The 16,559-nt window shown below is 44.9% G+C and overlaps 2 protein-coding genes across 4 annotated transcripts; one reads left to right on the top strand and one right to left on the bottom strand.

Annotated features, from left to right (window-relative positions):
• Window positions 1-67: 67 nt before the first annotated feature.
• TMX2 (thioredoxin related transmembrane protein 2) lies at window positions 68-9,606 on the bottom strand. 3 transcript variants are annotated; one of them, XM_004777597.3, is made up of 8 exons: window positions 9,347-9,604; window positions 2,972-3,032; window positions 2,616-2,729; window positions 2,270-2,346; window positions 1,925-2,031; window positions 1,678-1,743; window positions 1,445-1,586; window positions 68-927 (listed from the first exon to the last, which is right to left on the bottom strand). In XM_004777597.3, the coding sequence occupies exons 1-8, from the start codon at window positions 9,533-9,535 to the stop codon at window positions 781-783; spliced, it is 903 nt and encodes a 300-aa protein (XP_004777654.1). In that variant the 5' UTR covers window positions 9,536-9,604; the 3' UTR covers window positions 68-780. The 3 variants fall into 3 exon arrangements, with proteins under 3 accessions (XP_004777654.1, XP_004777655.1, XP_044918708.1); XM_004777598.3 differs by having other exon boundaries at window positions 1,457-1,586; window positions 9,347-9,601; XM_045062773.1 differs by lacking the exon at window positions 68-927 and having other exon boundaries at window positions 1,494-1,586; window positions 1,689-1,743; window positions 9,347-9,606.
• Window positions 9,607-9,875: 269 nt separating this feature from the next.
• Window positions 9,876-16,559, top strand: MED19 (mediator complex subunit 19). Its single transcript, XM_004777595.3, has 5 exons — window positions 9,876-10,168; window positions 14,193-14,449; window positions 14,618-14,714; window positions 15,238-15,332; window positions 15,514-16,559. The coding sequence occupies exons 1-5, from the start codon at window positions 9,901-9,903 to the stop codon at window positions 15,580-15,582; spliced, it is 786 nt and encodes a 261-aa protein (XP_004777652.1). The 5' UTR covers window positions 9,876-9,900; the 3' UTR covers window positions 15,583-16,559.

Here is a 16,559-nt window from a genome sequence, read left to right as displayed (position 1 = left end):
TAGGCGCTTCCTCTGCAAGGCCAGGCTTTTCTAATAGGCGAGGAACACACAGAGGCACAAACAAAAGGAAATCCCAGTTTCTTTATTATGGAAAACCATCAACTGGGCGTTGGGAGTAGGGAGTAAGTGAAAGGCCATTCCTGCCCAAGGGCTTTCTCTGGGAGGCCCCACCTCACAAAGGAATGTCTCAAACCTATTCCCCTTCCTCCCAAACTCCAAAAAATAGGGGGATTATGCAATATTATCTTCGATGAGTACACTCAGTGGTTAAAGGTTCCTCCTTGGGACCAATGACAAAATTAGCCTTATACTTTTTAATGAAGGCCACAGACCAAGCCAGGAACTGCCTAGAGAAGCAAGTGTCCTTGAGGGAAAAGTCCTAGCGCAGACTCCATACACAGGCATCTTCTGCTGGGTTGAATATCATCTAAGCAGACTGTGTAGGACAACTAAGAGGAGGGATGAACACACAGCATGTTGGAGACATGTGAGTGATGGACAAGAACTGATAACTGACCCAAGCTTGGAGGGAAAGCATTTCCTCATCCATGGCAGATTTCTCCCTTCTTCCAGTTAAAGTTGGTCACAGCAGTGGAGGCCATCCTGGAGGGTGCCTGTCAATTCCCTGGAAGCCTCTTTAAAATCAGAAGCAGCACCCTGCCCCACTCAGGGATAGCCAAAGGAGAAAACATAAATAAAAGGCCCAGGCCTTACACAAGGCTCGTGGTTACAGGAGGGGCAGGGCCTCAGAGGTGAGGAAGCACTGACAAGGCAGGGATTCTATTTGTCCTTCTTGCTTTCCCCATCTGGTACTTCCATGGGGTTTGAGGCCACAGGCCGCTCCTCAGGGGTATTGTCTCCACCCTTTGATAGCTTCTTGGCCCGTTGATACAGTTCATTCAAGTTGAATTCTCGGATCACATTCTCCTGCACAAAAGAGGTACATACACATATCAGGGTTCTGGTGGGACAGACCTTACTAGGACAGACACTTAGACAGTCTAGGAAAAAAGGAAGAAAAGGACAGAAATCTATTCTAATCTAACTCCTTTTTTGGGTACCTGGAAGAGTCAACCCTGTACAGTTAAGTACCCAGTATGCGACCATCCCTGTGCCAAGAATTACAGCTACACTATTTAATATCCTCTACAAAACAACCCTGTGATCCGAGTGTTACTCTCTTCTATTTTCTGCTAAGGAACCTCAGGTCTACAGACTATACTGACAAGGGCTCTTGAGACTGAATCTTAACTAATAACTGTTCCCCTGTTCTGGCACATGGTAGAAGCACAACAAATTTTGCTGAGTGAATTCATGAATGAAATCCGGTAACTAGTCCACACCCTCAAAACTAGTGGGCCAAGCAGCAGAGCCAGGAATCAAACCCAGGTTGGACTCCAAAGCGGACCACTGTTCTACACCCTTCTCCAAACCACTCGCTCACTTTTTCAGATACCTCAGAGAAGGTCCAAGAGACAGCTCGTCCTTTCTTGTCAATCTGTGGCCGCCGCATGACCTCTTTGCCACCTTGGAATAGGATCAGGGTAGGGAGCTGCTTGGTGAGGGGCGATGTGCTCACTTTGTACCTACAGGACCCAGAAAGGGCTCTATAAATGCATCTGTCTACATCACTGCAAGTGATTTACTGCTAGGCCCTCTGTCTAGGCCCTTACGTACCGTGTACTAACATCAGTGTAGCGTCCAACGTCCACCTTCCCAAAATTTAGTCCTGTACAGTTGTACCTAAGAAAAATATATTATTTACATAAGGAAAGAAGACAGTGGGCCAAGGGAAGTGGAAATACAAATATTTAGAGAGGGGGGTGAAACGCCTTTGGTTGCAATGTGAGAAATCAGGTCCAAAAACAATGAGAGGGAAAGCACAGCACCTCCGCTTCCGTCATCCCTCCCATACAGTACTCACTTGAGGGAGAGGTCAGCATAGATAGGAGCGAACGACTGGCAGTCATTAGACCAATTGGCAAAGAATTCCACAATCCAAGTGACCCTCTTGTCCCGCTCTAGCTCTTCCTGCCACACACAAGGAAGAACCAGTGAGGTGAATCACAAAGGCTTCCAGAAAAGTTCAGACTTGAGCATCTAACTCCTCACCCTGGCTTTCCCTCCCCTCTCTCCCTCAGTCCTGAAACAAACCACAGTACCCTTGACTTCCAATCTGAAGCAGTTACTCCTCCTAGTGAGTAAAAAGCACAACTACAAAAACACCCACAAAGGACACAAGAAACAAGGAGAGAGGAAGAGAACTCACATCAATGGTTTTATCACTGAAGTACTTGATGTACTCAGGGCCCATATACAGAGGAGGTTTACACGTCATCAGGAACACTAAACATGGAAAACAGATGTCAGAGGAAACAAATAAAGCCTACAGCAGGAGATTTACTTCCAAACTGACTCAAAGATTTTAGGACCCAAAGAATATGCACTGTGGACATATGCAGACCACTGGCACATTCCCTTCTTCTTAAAGTTTCTGTAGATTCTTATCACCTGAGCCACATACATAATTAACTAGGTAAAAGATATGGAAGAAGGGTATGGAGAGACCGATCGATCTGGGGTTGGAATTTGGTTCCCACAACCTATCTCCTTACCTATGCAGAGTGTGATGTAAAGCAGGCCCATGCGAATATCCAGACGGAAGAAAAGAATTGCATTGGCCACTTTACTAAACATGAAGATGTTGCCTATATGTTGCTCCACAGTGACTGAAACACAAAGAGGTCACAGGTCAGGCTGGGCAGCATGCTTCTATATCCTTTTTGTCACTCTTCCTGTGGTACTTCGAAATGGGAGAGGGGAAAGAGGATAAAAGTCCAAGATCAAATTCAGCTCTGGCATGGAGTGAGGGACTCAGTCACCAGATAATGCCCCTCTCCTAACAAGGATGAAGCAGCTCCAGAGGGCATGTGGCCTGAGCTGGAGAAACTGAGGCGCAGGCTAAACTTACTGGATCTGCGGTTCTTCATCATCACAATGGCACTGAGGAACATCAGGATCTCCACTTCTCTCTGGAACAGAATCAAAGTGATGGGAAGGCCATAAACACAGACGCTTTGGGTGGGGAAGGGAGCCAAATACAGACTAAAAACCAACAGAGACCCAAACTGGCGATGGTACCAGCAAACAAATAACTGGCGTTGGCGAACATGTAGTGGGAACACCACTAGTCAGGTTCTACCCTGCCACAAACTTGCTGGTGCCCTTCAGCAGATCACTTAACCTCTGAGCTTTGGTTTCCTCAGTGGAAGAGTATCTGTCTCAAAAGGTTACTGTGAGGAGTACATGAGATAATAGGTATGAAAGAAATGCATAAAGCCCCAAACCACATGATATTGTAAGACAGTATTACCAACTCAAAATAAAACAAAATAAATAAAACTTTTCCCATCCAATATTCATTGTTTAATCCATGCACCTTTAATAGGCTTTGAGAGTTGAAGGGGGCCTCTCAGAACTTTAGAAGGCCCTTCTCAGTACCTTGGGCTTTTAGTTCTTTCTCACTCCCTGGGCTCTAAGGCCTGTGAGACAGGCAATAATCACGTCCAAGAAACAAGGTAATTTCAAAGAGTAAAGACTGTAATGCATAACAAGGATCCTGTGAGAGAAAGCATGCGAAGGGAAGGCAACTAGTCTAGATGGTCTGAGGCCTACCAGACCTTCCTGTTTACAGTACAGGAACCCAGATCACTATTTCACACAGAACCAATCAACCACAATTTACAGCTAGAAGTCAGGGACCTTAGGTCCTGGGTTTTTAGCATCAGTTTCCAACAAAAAGTAATCAACTGGCTTTAGCAACAGACATATAAAGTGGGGGCTAGGGAATACAACAGATCTTACTAAATATTCCAGAGCAGAAAGCGGCACATTTTCACAAATGAAGTTGGGTTGAGAGCTGGTATTTAACAAATGTGGAAAGATGAACTTAAAAAAAAAAAGGACCTGTGGTCAAGCAGGAGGCCAAAGTAGGAGTGAAAGGAAGAGTGCCTAAAGACAGTGGGTCACTGGCAAAGACTGGCTATGTATACTCCAAACTCTGTTTCTGTTTCCTCCTGCGCATACTGCAGCTGGATTCTCGGTCTACTTGAGCTGAAGGAGCACCGTATGACTAGTATTCCTGCGTGGAATGTGAGTGGAAGCCATGTGCCACGTCTGCGCCAGCCAGTAAGCAGGTGTGTGTCCTCGCATTCCAGCTTCCTGTCCTCATCGGCAGGCCGGCTGATGATGGCAGGACCCTACGGCCATAGGGGGAGGCAGAAGGAGCCAGGGTTCCAGACAAACGGTATAAAGCAGAGTCCCTTTTGGTCATTCTGCATGTTTGTTCCTTGTTTTTTAAACCTTTTATTATGGAAAATTTCAAACATACATAAAAATAGGCTACTAGAAGGTAGCAGAATGTGCCCCCCCCAATATGCCACTTTGGATTATTCTGCATAATAATTTTGAGCCTAAAAGCAATTAAGAAATAGATACAAGAAAAGCTCCTTGCCCTCTAGTTGTCTAAAAGCAAGACATAATTTTTCTTTTTAGATTTTATTTATTTATTTGAGAGAGAAAGCGTGTGCAAGCTCAAAAGCGCAGGGAGGATACAGAAGGGGAAGGAGAGGAAGAGAATCTCAAGCAGACTGTGCACTGGGCTCAGAGCCCCACACCGGGCTGGATCTCAAAACCCTGAGCCAAAACCAAGAGTCACAAGATTAACTGACTGAGCCACCCAGGTGCCCCGAAGCAAGACATAAGTTTTTTTGTTTGTTTGTTTGTTTTTTAAGATTCTATTTATTTATTTGACAGAGAGAGAGACCACAAGTAGGCAGAGAGGCAGGCAGAGAGAGGAAGAAGCAGGCTCCCCGCTGAGCAGAGAGCCTGATGCAGGGCTTAATCCCAGGACCCCTGGGATCATGACCTGAGCTGAAGGCAGAGGCTTTAACCCACTGAGCCACCCAGGCGCCCCAAGATATAAGTTTTTAAAAATATTCCTCCAACCCTTACCAGAAAGGACAAAAGTTAATCAAGGGAGACAAGTTTAGACCCTATCAGCCTGGAGACAGCACCAGAGGAAACTAAAAAAACAAACAAGAGCCTTTATCTACCTTATTTTACCTTCCCGCAGTCTGCTGTTCTTGGAAGCCTAAAACTTCTCTCCTTTGTGCAGTCATTTCTCCAAAAATGTATTGCTCTTTGTTGAGGATATGATATAAGCCAGAGTTCTTTTTTTTTTTTTTAAGATTTTATTATCTATTTGATAGACAGAGATCACAAGTAGTCAGAGAGGCAGGCAGAGAGAGAGGAGGAAGCTGGCTCCCCACTGACCCTGAGACTGTGACCTGAGCCGAAAGCAGAAGCTTTAACCCACCGAGCCACCCAGGTGCCCCATAAGCCAGAGTTCTAATCCACCTCTGAGTTAATTCATTTTCCCTGGGTATCTCTAGTACATACATGAGATATACATGTTAATATACTTGTCTTTTGTTTTTAATCTGTTATTAGAGGGGTCTCAGCCAAGACCTCGGAGAGGTGGAGGAAAAATTAATTTTCCTCCCCTACAATACTTTAATCCCTTCTACTCAGATTTAACAGTAACATTTGGCAAAACAGTTCCCTTTCATCTATGCTACCCACTTTTTTTGGAGAAACAAAGCAAATTCTAAACTTGAGTGTGTATCTCTTACATATAAGGACTTTCTTTTTTAATAGAAACTTTTTTTTTTTAAGATTTTATTTATTTATTTGACAGAGAGAGATCACGGGTAGGCAGAGAGGCAGGCAAAGAGAGGGGGAAGCAGGCTCCCTGCTGAGCAGAAAGCCCAATGCGGGGCTCCATCCCAGGAACCTGAGATCACGACCTAAGCCCAGGCAGAGGCTTAACCCTCTGAGCCACCCAGGCGCCCCATGGACTTTTTTTTAAAGGGGGGACATGGTAGAGAGGGAGAGACATAATCTTAAGCAAGCTCCACACCCAGGTTGACCTGAGCAAAATCAGGAGTTGGATACTTAACCAACTAAGCCGCCCAGGTGCCCCAAGGACTTTTTTTTTAAAGAAGCCCCCCCCCCCCACCCCTGCCAGGTCTTTTTAAGTTTGTTTGTTTTAGTAATCTCTACTTCCAATGAGAGGCTCAAACTCACAACTCCAAGATAAAGAACTACATGGTCTTCCAACTGAGCCAGCCAGAGTCAGTTACCCTGAGACTTTTTTTTTTTTTTAACAAACCAAAATACCATTTCACACTTAACACAATTAATAATTCCTTACTGTCATTTAATACTTGGTCCTTATTCAAATGATACCCATAATTTCAAATTATCTTTGTGCAGTTTGTGCAAATCAGGAACAAGCAAGCCAGATCTATGCAATGCATTTGGCTTATTTGTTTCTTTGATCTTCCTTTATCTCTAAAGAACACCTATTCTTGGGGCGCCTGGGTGGCTCAGTGGGTTAAAGCCTCTGCCTTCAGTTCAAGTCATGATCTCAGGGTCCTGGCCCACATCAGGCTCTCTGCTCAGCAGGGAGCCTGCTTCCTCCACCCTCTCTCTGCCTACTTGTGATCTCTGTCTGTCCATTAAATAAATAAAATCTTTAAAAAAAAAAAATCTATTCTTGGGGCGCCTGGGTGGCTCAGTCGTTAAGCATCTGCCTTCGGCTCAGGTCATGGTCCCAAGGTCCTAGGATCGAGCTCCCTTGCTCAGCAGGGAGCCTACTTCTCCCTCTGCTTGTGCTGTCAAATAAATAAATAAAATATTTCGGGACGCCTGGGTGGCTCAGTTGGTTGGACGACTGCCTTCGGCTCAGGTCATGATCCTGGAGTCCCGGGATCGAGTCCCGCATCTGGCTCCCAGCTCCATGGGGAGTCTGCTTCTCTCTCTGACCTTCTCCTCCTTCATGCTCTCTCTCACTGTCTCTCTCTCAAGTAAATAAATAAAATCTTTAAAAAAAAAGAAAAAAATAATAAATAAAATATTTAAAAAAAAAAGAGAGAGAGAATATCTATTCTTCATTTTTATAAAATCCAATCTACTTATCTGTTGAAGACATTGAGCCATTTGTACTCCTAACTTTCCCACTTTCTGGATTTGGCTGCTTGCTAACTTAAGGTATGTGTTCTTCTGATGATGGTTTTCAATCACCCATATTTCTTGTAAAGTGGCAATGAAATCTAGAGGCTTGAATACAATGCAACCCAAATCTTTTGCCAGAAATACATCATGGGTGGTGCTAAGACACTCCCTATTGCCTCCCTTCAGAGGATACCCGATCCTTTCATCTGACGGTTTTAGTATCCACAGATGATCATTCCCTAGGTTTATCATTTCATTAGGGTTGACATATGCTTTTGTTTTTATTTGGTTGGTTGGGTGTTTGGGGTTTTTTTTTGTTTGCTTGTTTTTGTTTTTAGTAAGCACTATGCCTAATGATGTGGGGCTTGAACACATGACCCTGAGATCAAGGGTTGTATGCTCCACTGACTGAACTAGTCAAATACCTCTGCTGAATAATTTTTAAAATGTTATCAATCCTTGACACTTCTGGGTGGTTCAATCGGTTAAGTGTCTGCCTGTGGGTCAGGTCATGATTCCAGAGTGCTGGGATCAAGTCCCACATCAGGCTCTTTACTTACTGGGGAGCCTGCTTCTCCCTCTGCCTGCTGCTGCCCATGCTTATGTTCTCTAATAAATAAAGTCTTAAAAAAATAAATTGTATCAATCCTTCCATGTTTATTAGCTCAAATTTATCTAAAGAAATCAATTATTTGGGGCGCCTGGGTGGCTCAGTCATTAAGCATCTGCCTTCGGCTCTGGTCATGGTCCCAGGATCCTGGGATCTGGTCCTGCACTGGGCTCCTTGCTTGGCAGGAAGCCTACTTCTCCCTCTCCCACTCCCACTGCTTGTGTTCCCTCTCTTGCTGTCTCTCTCTCTCTGTCAAATAAATAAATTAATTTAATTAAATTTAAAAAAGAAAGAAATCAATATTTGTCTATCATCAGATTTTTCTCACACTAGTCTAATGCGATATTACAATGTCTATGTCATTCACCTCACTTCATGTCACCTCACTTTATCATCTGATATCATCATTAGAAGGATGAGTATAGTACAGTAAGGTATTTTAAGGGAGGTAGACAGAGAGACCACAATGACCTAATTTTCATTATGTTACTTTGTTATAATTGTTCTAATTTACTATTAGTTATTGCTGTTAATCTCTTACTGCATCGAAATTATAGACTGATTTATTATATATATATATATATATATATATAGGACAAGACATTATATATATAAGGTTTGGTACTATCCAGGGTTTCAGGTAACCACTGGGGTCTTGCAATGAATACCCCCACCATCCCAGCTGCCCCACATAAGGGGGGACCACTATAAAAATAGGAACTTCTGAAGTCGCATGGCTACAATTGAACTTATCAGTAACACTGGGAAAGGGCAGAGGAAGTATGAAAGCATTAACAAGGATGGAGAATAAAAATAAGGGAGTGGGTCCCAGTAAAGGTCAGGATTCACTCTGGGGACTGGGAAAGACAAAAACTCAGGTTGAACACCCCCCCCCCCGCCCCCAACACAGCTGCAGCTGTAGAGCAGAGAGCACAGAGCTTCAACTCATTTTTCTCTGCTCTTACTTAAGTACAGGAAGCGTCTGGAGAGAGATTTCTTTACAATTTTTTTTCTTTTTTTTTTTTTTTTTTTTTTTTTACAATTTCTTTCCAACAAGTCTAACACTTGTGTTCATTTCTGCATCCTCAGGATGCAGCAGAGTGCCCAGCAGATAGCGCATGCTCTCTGTTCTCTCATGTTCCCTGAAGGGACGGCTGATGGAGTGTGCAGGTACTATGGCCAAAAAGTTGTTTCAGGTCGCATTCACTCACTAGTTGACTCATGAGTGACTAGTTTGGCAACTCGCCTAACCTAACTCATCTAACCACGCCGAGATCAACGTCTCCATTAATAAAACCGGAGTACTACCACCCTCCTTTATCTCGCTGGCTCAGGAGGCTTTTCGTGATGGGTAGCCCTGTAACACTACACACGTGTTTAGATTGGGTACAGCTGCTGACCAGCGTGGATGGTGAGATGGAAAGAACCCTGAACTGAAGAATCCTAAGAGCCAGGCCGTTGTGCAAGTTCACCCGCGGTTTTCCCATCTTAATTAAGCATGAAAGGGTTTAGGCTCGATGACGGTCCAGGCCCTACATTCTAACTATCTGGAAGTCCGCTACAGGCTCGGAACCTCAGGTATCCTTAAAAAGGTGAACCTCGGGGCTCCGCATGCAACCTCGGGGAACAGGGACAGTGAAGGTCGCGGGGTCCGCTCACCCAGTCAAAGTCACACGGGTTGCCGTCTTCGCGTTGCGTGGGGAGACTGTTGCAGAGAGGAGGTAGCTTCCTCACGAGTAGGAATGCAACAGAAAGCAGGGCTGACAGAAGATAGTAAGGTCGGGCCAGCCATCGTGAAAGTCGTGGCACCGAATACACCAGAGCAATTAGAGGTGCCAGGACCGCCATCTTCCCGGCCTTTGCGGTGCCCGCCCAGCTTCGGTGTCTGTAGGTCTGGTCCCGCCTCTCCCACCATTGAGACTTCCATTGGGTCTAGTCTCGGATGCTCCGCCTCTGCGCCCGGAACTAGATCTCTGATTGGACACTGCATTTTATTGGTCGATCTAGCTGTCGCTTTCTCTAGTTAAGTCATTTTATTGGCTACGCGACCGTGGCGCTCGGAGACTACAGAGAAAACTTTAGTAAGTTTAGAAAGCACTTCCTGAACGTTCTCATAAAGCGACGGAAGTAGTTGCCAGAAAAAGGTAGGCTGGGTACCCAATGATAAGCGGCTCCCAGAGGAAGAGGGCGGAACATCGTGAAAGGACTGTCCAATGAAAACGACCGACGCCAGACACCGGGACCGCGCCGGGGTGGAGAAGACCATGGAGAATTTCTCGGCACTGTTCGGAGCTCAGGCTGACCCACCGCCACCCCCAACCGCACTCGGCTTCGGACCAGGAAAACCTCCACCTCCTCCTCCCCCTCCTCCGGGCGGGGGCCCGGGCACGGCCCCGCCGCCCACCGCGACCGCGGCCCCTCCCGGCGCTGACAAGTCGGCGGCTGGTTGTGGTCCCTTCTACCTTATGCGGGAACTTCCAGGTGAGTGCTAGGCCTGGCCGAAGACAGCCAATCAGATCATAGCGAGGAGGTGGTGGGCGTGGCTCTCAGCCCGCCCGGGTAGGTGTGAGGGAGCCTAGGCAACGCGTGTCTGGACCTTGGAGCTCCAACTCTGAGCGGCTCTGAGGATTCACCGCCAGAGGGACGGCAGGAATTTTTGGCCTGGATTAGGAAGGGGAGAGAATGCATTTCCATAACCATGTTTCGCACCGTATTTGGCTCTGTCCCTCATGCTGGTTTATTTTCCTAAAAAATTTCCAGAGCTTGAGTTTGGAATTTGGGAGGCCCGATTTAACATCCTCGCAGATCTTCAGGTTTTTCAGATCTGCCACAAACATGCTCTTGGTTTGAGACACGTTGCCCTCCTTCTAAGAGCCTCTGTGTTTCTTCAGCTGTCGGAAGGAGGGGCTAGAATCGAACTCAAAAACTGTTCTGTTGAGTACCTTCTGGGTACCAAGCACTGTGTTCTAAATATCGCTTCAGATACAGCTGTGGGTAGGGCTGACAAGATCTTTGCCTGTTTTGGAGTTTACATGTCAGAGGAGGCGGCACAGAGCACACCAGATAACATCAGATAGTGGTTAGTGGTACAAGGAGACAATGTGATAAAGAATTGAGGCAGAACTGCTTCAGCGAGAGGATCAAAGAAGCCATCTCCGAGTAGATAATATTGGAGCGTCAGTGTAAAGAGCCAGTCCTGTGTGAGTGGGAGAGATGAGATGCAAGAAATGAGGTCAGAAGCCGTGGTGTGAGGGAGAAGCTTGGAATATCTGAGGGTCAGAAGACCATTCGGATTCCAGTGAAGTTTCAAGGGAAAGAGTGATAGGAGATGAAGGGGGGAGGAGTAGGCAGAGGCCTTTGTAAAGCGTTAAGATTTTAAGTTCAGGAGCCATTTTATTATTTATTATTTATTTTTAGTAATCTCTGACGGAAAGTGGGGCTTAAACGCACCATCAGAGATCAAGAGTTGCATGCTGTGCTGCCTGGGCCAGGAGGCACCCCTCAGGGGGAGCCATTTTAACACAGGAAAGTGACATGATCTGATTCACCTATTTGTAATTATCCAAACAGCTATATTAAGAATGGAAGGTGGGGAAATCAGTCAGAAGTTACTGCTTTAGTCCAGGAAGAAGATGGTGGTTTGGACTAGGCAGTAGCAGTGGAGGAGGGAAGCAAACTGAGGCAGGATAAACATTAGGGACAGAGCTTATCGGAGTGAAGGACTGAATAAAGAAGTAGAAAGGAACTGGAGACACTTGTAAATTCGTGGATTGAATAGGTGGGTGGATGGTAGTACTGAGACCAAGAAGGAACAAGTTTGAGGAGGTGGAAATCAAGTCATTTTGGACATGTTAAATCTCCGGGTTGGGTTTCAATTCCTCCCAAGTCCTACTGCTACATCAGGAATTGAGGGAAATAATAATGCACACTGATACAGTGCTTTGAAGTTCACAGTACTTATAGTTGAAAAAAACTGAAGTTATGGTCGATGTCTACTAGCAGTTTCTCTTTCTGTTCTGATTGTACCTATTTATGTCAAGCAGTTGACAGATACCGAGTATGTCTTGGGCAAATGCTGGTCTTATGTAGGAAGGACGGTGTGTGATGAGAAAGGGAGAGAACTATTAAGTCTAGTCCTTGCTTTTAAGGAGCTTATTTGACTTAGGGATATAAAGTATGTGGTTTAAGGGCAGTGACTGTATTTCTTGTTAAGGCTAATCTCATTTCTTCATGGTCATGCCTCATATACAACTGTTAAGAACTACATAATGGAGACCCCTGGCTGGCTCAGTATGTGGAACATGTGACTCTCGATCGTGGGGTTGTGAGTTCCAGCCCTGCATTGGGGGTAAATGTTTATACTGTTTTTTTGTTTTTGTTTTTGTTTTTAAGATTTTATTTATTTGACAGACAGAGATCACAAGTAGGCAAAGAGGCAGGCAGAGAGAGAGGGAGGAGGAAGCAGGCTCCCCGCTGAGCAGAGAGCCCAATGTGGGGCTTGATCCCAGGACCCTGGGATCATGACCTGAGCTGAAGGCAGAAGCTTTAACCCACTGAGCCACCCAGGCGCCCCTAAATGTTTATGTACTCTTAAAAAAAAAAAAAAAGTATCTACATACTGTTGTTTTTTTTTTTCAAAATGTGTTCCTTGTTATCCAAGATGACAGAAAAAGTTGTCACTTGAGCCAGACCTTTAAAATTTCAAATTGAAGAAAATTTGGAAGAATTGTCTTATAATTACATCAGCTTTCCTAAAACAAACTTCCTAAAAGGAAATGAGATAAGAAGTATGTTTCTCAGGAGATAATGGAGACTCATTTGGATGGACTAGAAACGTGACATAGGGGAGTAATGGTAGATCAGCCCCCAAAGCTAAGTTACAGTAAGATGTGTTTTACTGTGAGTGCCAAAGGAATTTGAGCATTTTCCTGAGGATAATGGGAAACGACTGAGATTTTTGAGGAGTGTTGTTTCTAAAGATATCTGCAGAATATGGGTGCCATGTACTGAAATAGAGAAGCCATGAGTGAGGTGGGGAAGATTTGGAGGTTAATAAAAATGAATCTGCAAGAAATTGACTAAGAGGAAGTTGGAAATGTGAGACTAGTTCTTAGGAGGGGGGTTCTTAGGAGGCTGGGGAGAGAGGTTTATAAAATTATTTTCATGGAATTGATAGTCAAAATGGGAAGTTGGAGGGACTCATCAAGTGTTTAAGAAAAGCAGCAGTGCCTTCTCATCTGAGCCTTGAGGATGACTCCCTACAAGAGGATAGCTGACAGAGGGGGAAAAAGGCAGGATGCTAGAATGACAGGAGGCAGTTCCTAGTTATGAGGAGCAGTACTATGGCACCGAGTGTTCTGCTGCTACAGTTGACTGTGCTTCGGAAATGTTTGACACAAGAAAGAAAAAAGGGAAGGGTAGGGTAAGGCCTTGGGGTATGGAGAGAAAACACCTTGCTCACTTAACTGAGCACCGACGGTGTGCACTGTGTTGGGCAGCGGAGATACATGTATGAAGAAGAAAGACACTGTCTCGGCCCTCAGGGGACTCACATCAGAACCTGGGTTCTTCCAGGTGAATGATTATGAATAAGCACTTTCTCGTCATCATTTGCATTCTTCGAGTTCATCCTAACTGTAGCTGAAAGTGTAGGCTAGCTAGCTCCATCCTTGGCCACTAGATCTTATTATTAACAAGCTTCTATTTGAAGTATTTATACTGATAGTGCCTGGCATCTGTACAGTACTTTATACTTGTGTTTTCATTTGAACCTTGAAAGAAAACTGTGTGTTTAAGATAGTTGTTACCTCACTGCAGAAATAAGAGGAAACTGAGGCATAGAGCACCGCTAGGATTAGACTTCCAGTTGCCCAGATGCTGATGGGACATATCTTTCTTTGAGGCAGAACATTATACTTGGGCTTATGAGTGATAGAGATGATGGTAACAGGTTAGTCAGCAGTACCTAAAAAAATCCCATTTCCTATGTAAAGGTAGTAAGTGTTTCTTGCTAGTTTAAAAAAAAAGTTCTTGACCAGACACTCAATCCATTTGGGTCATATTTGGCTCTTACATTGCTGGTAGCTGAGCTTTGAGGTAATACCCTGCTGTGTCAGAGAGTATAATTAACCATTAGTATATTATATGAAAAGCACTCAGAACAGTGTTCAGCACAGAGTTAGCATCATGTAAGTGATTATTGTGGTGAGTTTAAGTTGGGGAGAATGTCTGTTTCTTTGGGATGGTTTCCATCTCTGCCCTCTTTGGATGTTTGCGGATTTTTCTCCTTGTTGCAACTTACCATGCTATATGTATTTTTAGTGTTCATTATATGTTGTTATTTATAATTTTGTTGTTTCTTTAAAAAATAAATTTAAGTCTTTGTAATTCTCACTTAAAAGATTATTTAGTCTAAAATATAGTCCTTCACTTTCCCTGTGGGTGACTTAAAAATTCTCTGTTGGGACTAATATTTTTTTGTTCTTTTTCTCCCTGTGTCCTCTAGGTAGCACCGAGTTGACAGGCAGCACCAATCTGATCACACACTACAACCTGGAACATTCCTATAATAAATTCTGTGGGAAGAAGGTGAAGGAGAAGCTAAGTAACTTCCTGCCTGACCTGCCAGGGATGATTGATCTGCCTGGTTCCCATGATAACAGCAGCCTCCGCTCCCTCATCGAGAAACCCCCTATTCTTGGTGGTTCTTTTAATCCTATCACAGGGACCATGCTGGCTGGCTTCCGCCTCCACACTGGCCCGGTGAGTCCCTTCTCCGGGAGGAAGAAGGCAAATGGGGAGGCCTGAAAGGTGTGGAGGTGGGTTTTTTTTTTTGTCCAGGTCTGTTCCTTTATAATGTACTGAGCAGAACAGATGGGAGCAGGGCATTGCCTCCCTCCACTTACCTGGACCTTCCTTTGGTTCCTTCAGTTACCAGAGCAGTGTCGTCTGATGCATATTCAGCCTCCCAAGAAGAAGAATAAGCACAAGCACAAACAGAGCCGTACCCAGGATCCTGTCCCACCAGGTAAGAAGCACTGCTGGTCAAAGCCAGAAACCCTGGATCTGGTTGGACCTTCCCCAGTTAAAAACCCAGTTAGAGGGACGCCTGGGTGGCTCAGTTGGTTAAGCAGCTGCCTTTGGCTCAGGTCATGATCCCAGTGTCCTGGGATCAAGTCCCACATGGGGCTCCTTGCTCGGCAGGGAGCCTGCTTCTCCCTATATCTCTGCCTGCCTGTGCTCACTCTCTCTCCCTCTCTCTCTCTGACAAATAAAGAAAATCTTTAGAAAAACAAAAAACAAAAAAACCCAGTTAGGTTCCTTACAGAGCCCTGGACTCCCAAATTCTCCTTAAACTGGTATAAAGGTAATTAATGTTTCCTGCAGGTAGGTCTCCTGGGCAAGGAGAAAGTTGGAATGGTGCTTTAGCAGGGACTCCTGATCCTTTCTGGCCTTTAGAAGAGAAGTTGCCCTTGATTAGGTTTTCCTGTGGTCTTGAGTTCCAAGTAGTAGGGAATTTTGAGCTCTACGATAAGGAATTTCTCCTACAGAAACACCATCTGATTCTGATCATAAGAAGAAGAAAAAGAAAAAAGAGGAGGATCCTGAACGGAAGAGGAAGAAGAAAGAGAAGAAGAAAAAGAAGGTAGGGTAGGGACCTGCTCCTGCAGCTCACTGAGTCTCCCTGTCGGCTGTGGTCCTTTGCCTCAGGTGGGACCCAAGACTGAAAATCCAGGGCATGTTGCAGTTTTTTCCTGTATAGCACTGATCAAGGCCAAGGCCACTTCCTAGTTGTTCTCTTACCCCTCTTTCCTTGTCTTCCCCAGAACCGACACAGTCCAGACCATCCAGGCGTGGGCAGCTCTCAGGCCAGCAGCAGCAGCAGCCTCCGCTAACAGGACTCTACTGGGATGGCTGTTCCTGCTGGACTGAACCTGCTGACAAAAGCTGCCCTCCAGCTCGGACACTGCCACGGAAGCATCCCCTGCAACCGGGACAGATGCCAGCTCTGACTGTGCTGGGCTAAGATTAATGCATTATGTGAGAGAAGGCCATGCTTTTGTAAGGCTCAGCCCAGTTGGCTTTCTCACGGACATCTCTTCCACTCCCAGGAAGCTTTCCTTTCATCTCTTTTGTGCAATTGGTCTGATTTAGGACATTGATCTGTTAGGGTTTTTCTTTAAAAAAAATTTTTTTGCATTTATCAAACTGGCTGAACTGTGGCTGCCTGTTAAAAGAGGTAAGTGCCTTTCCATGTTGAGAGTCAGGTTTAAGCCAGGGCACTCAGAGATCTGAGGAGAATTTGGGTCCTATCATTACATTAATTAGTTGGCAGGGGGACCACCAAAATGAGAGTGGAGAACATGGTACGCAAGTGAGGCAGAGCTTGCTAATACCTGTCCACAGCACTCTGCCCATCATGGGGAGAACCAAGCACCCGGATGAGGCCCCACCAGAAGAGCCGATCCAGTTAAGGCTTATCTGTCTTCTAGATCAGTTTTGTGTTAAAATAGAAGAGCCAACTGAAAAAGCACCCACAATCACCAGTGTATTTCAGCAAGGTTGATTCCTGGTGAAGCCTGTGATTTTTATTTTTATTTTTATTTATTTTTTCTTAAATCTCCAGCGAGCAAAGGTAAATGCTTTTTCTTATTGGACTCTCTGACCTGCCCTATTCCGTAGTTAAAATATTGAAACTTGGGCTGATACAAAAAATTTCTAAGCTTCTAAGATAGCCACAAAAAGACAGCCTAAACTAGCAGAATGTGAGATTCCTTCAGTCTTTACAGCAGGCCAGGTAACTGGAAATGTCCATGAGAAAACCCAAGCTATTGTAATCTGACTTTAAATAAATTTGACAGAACAGCTAAAA

This window comes from Mustela putorius, unplaced genomic scaffold (assembly GCF_011764305.1).
Source record: "Mustela putorius furo isolate JIRA1106 unplaced genomic scaffold, ASM1176430v1.1 tig00000127_pilon_pilon_pilon, whole genome shotgun sequence".
Lineage (NCBI taxonomy): Eukaryota > Metazoa > Chordata > Mammalia > Carnivora > Mustelidae > Mustela > Mustela putorius.
This window is presented reverse-complemented; position numbering and strand designations above follow the sequence as displayed.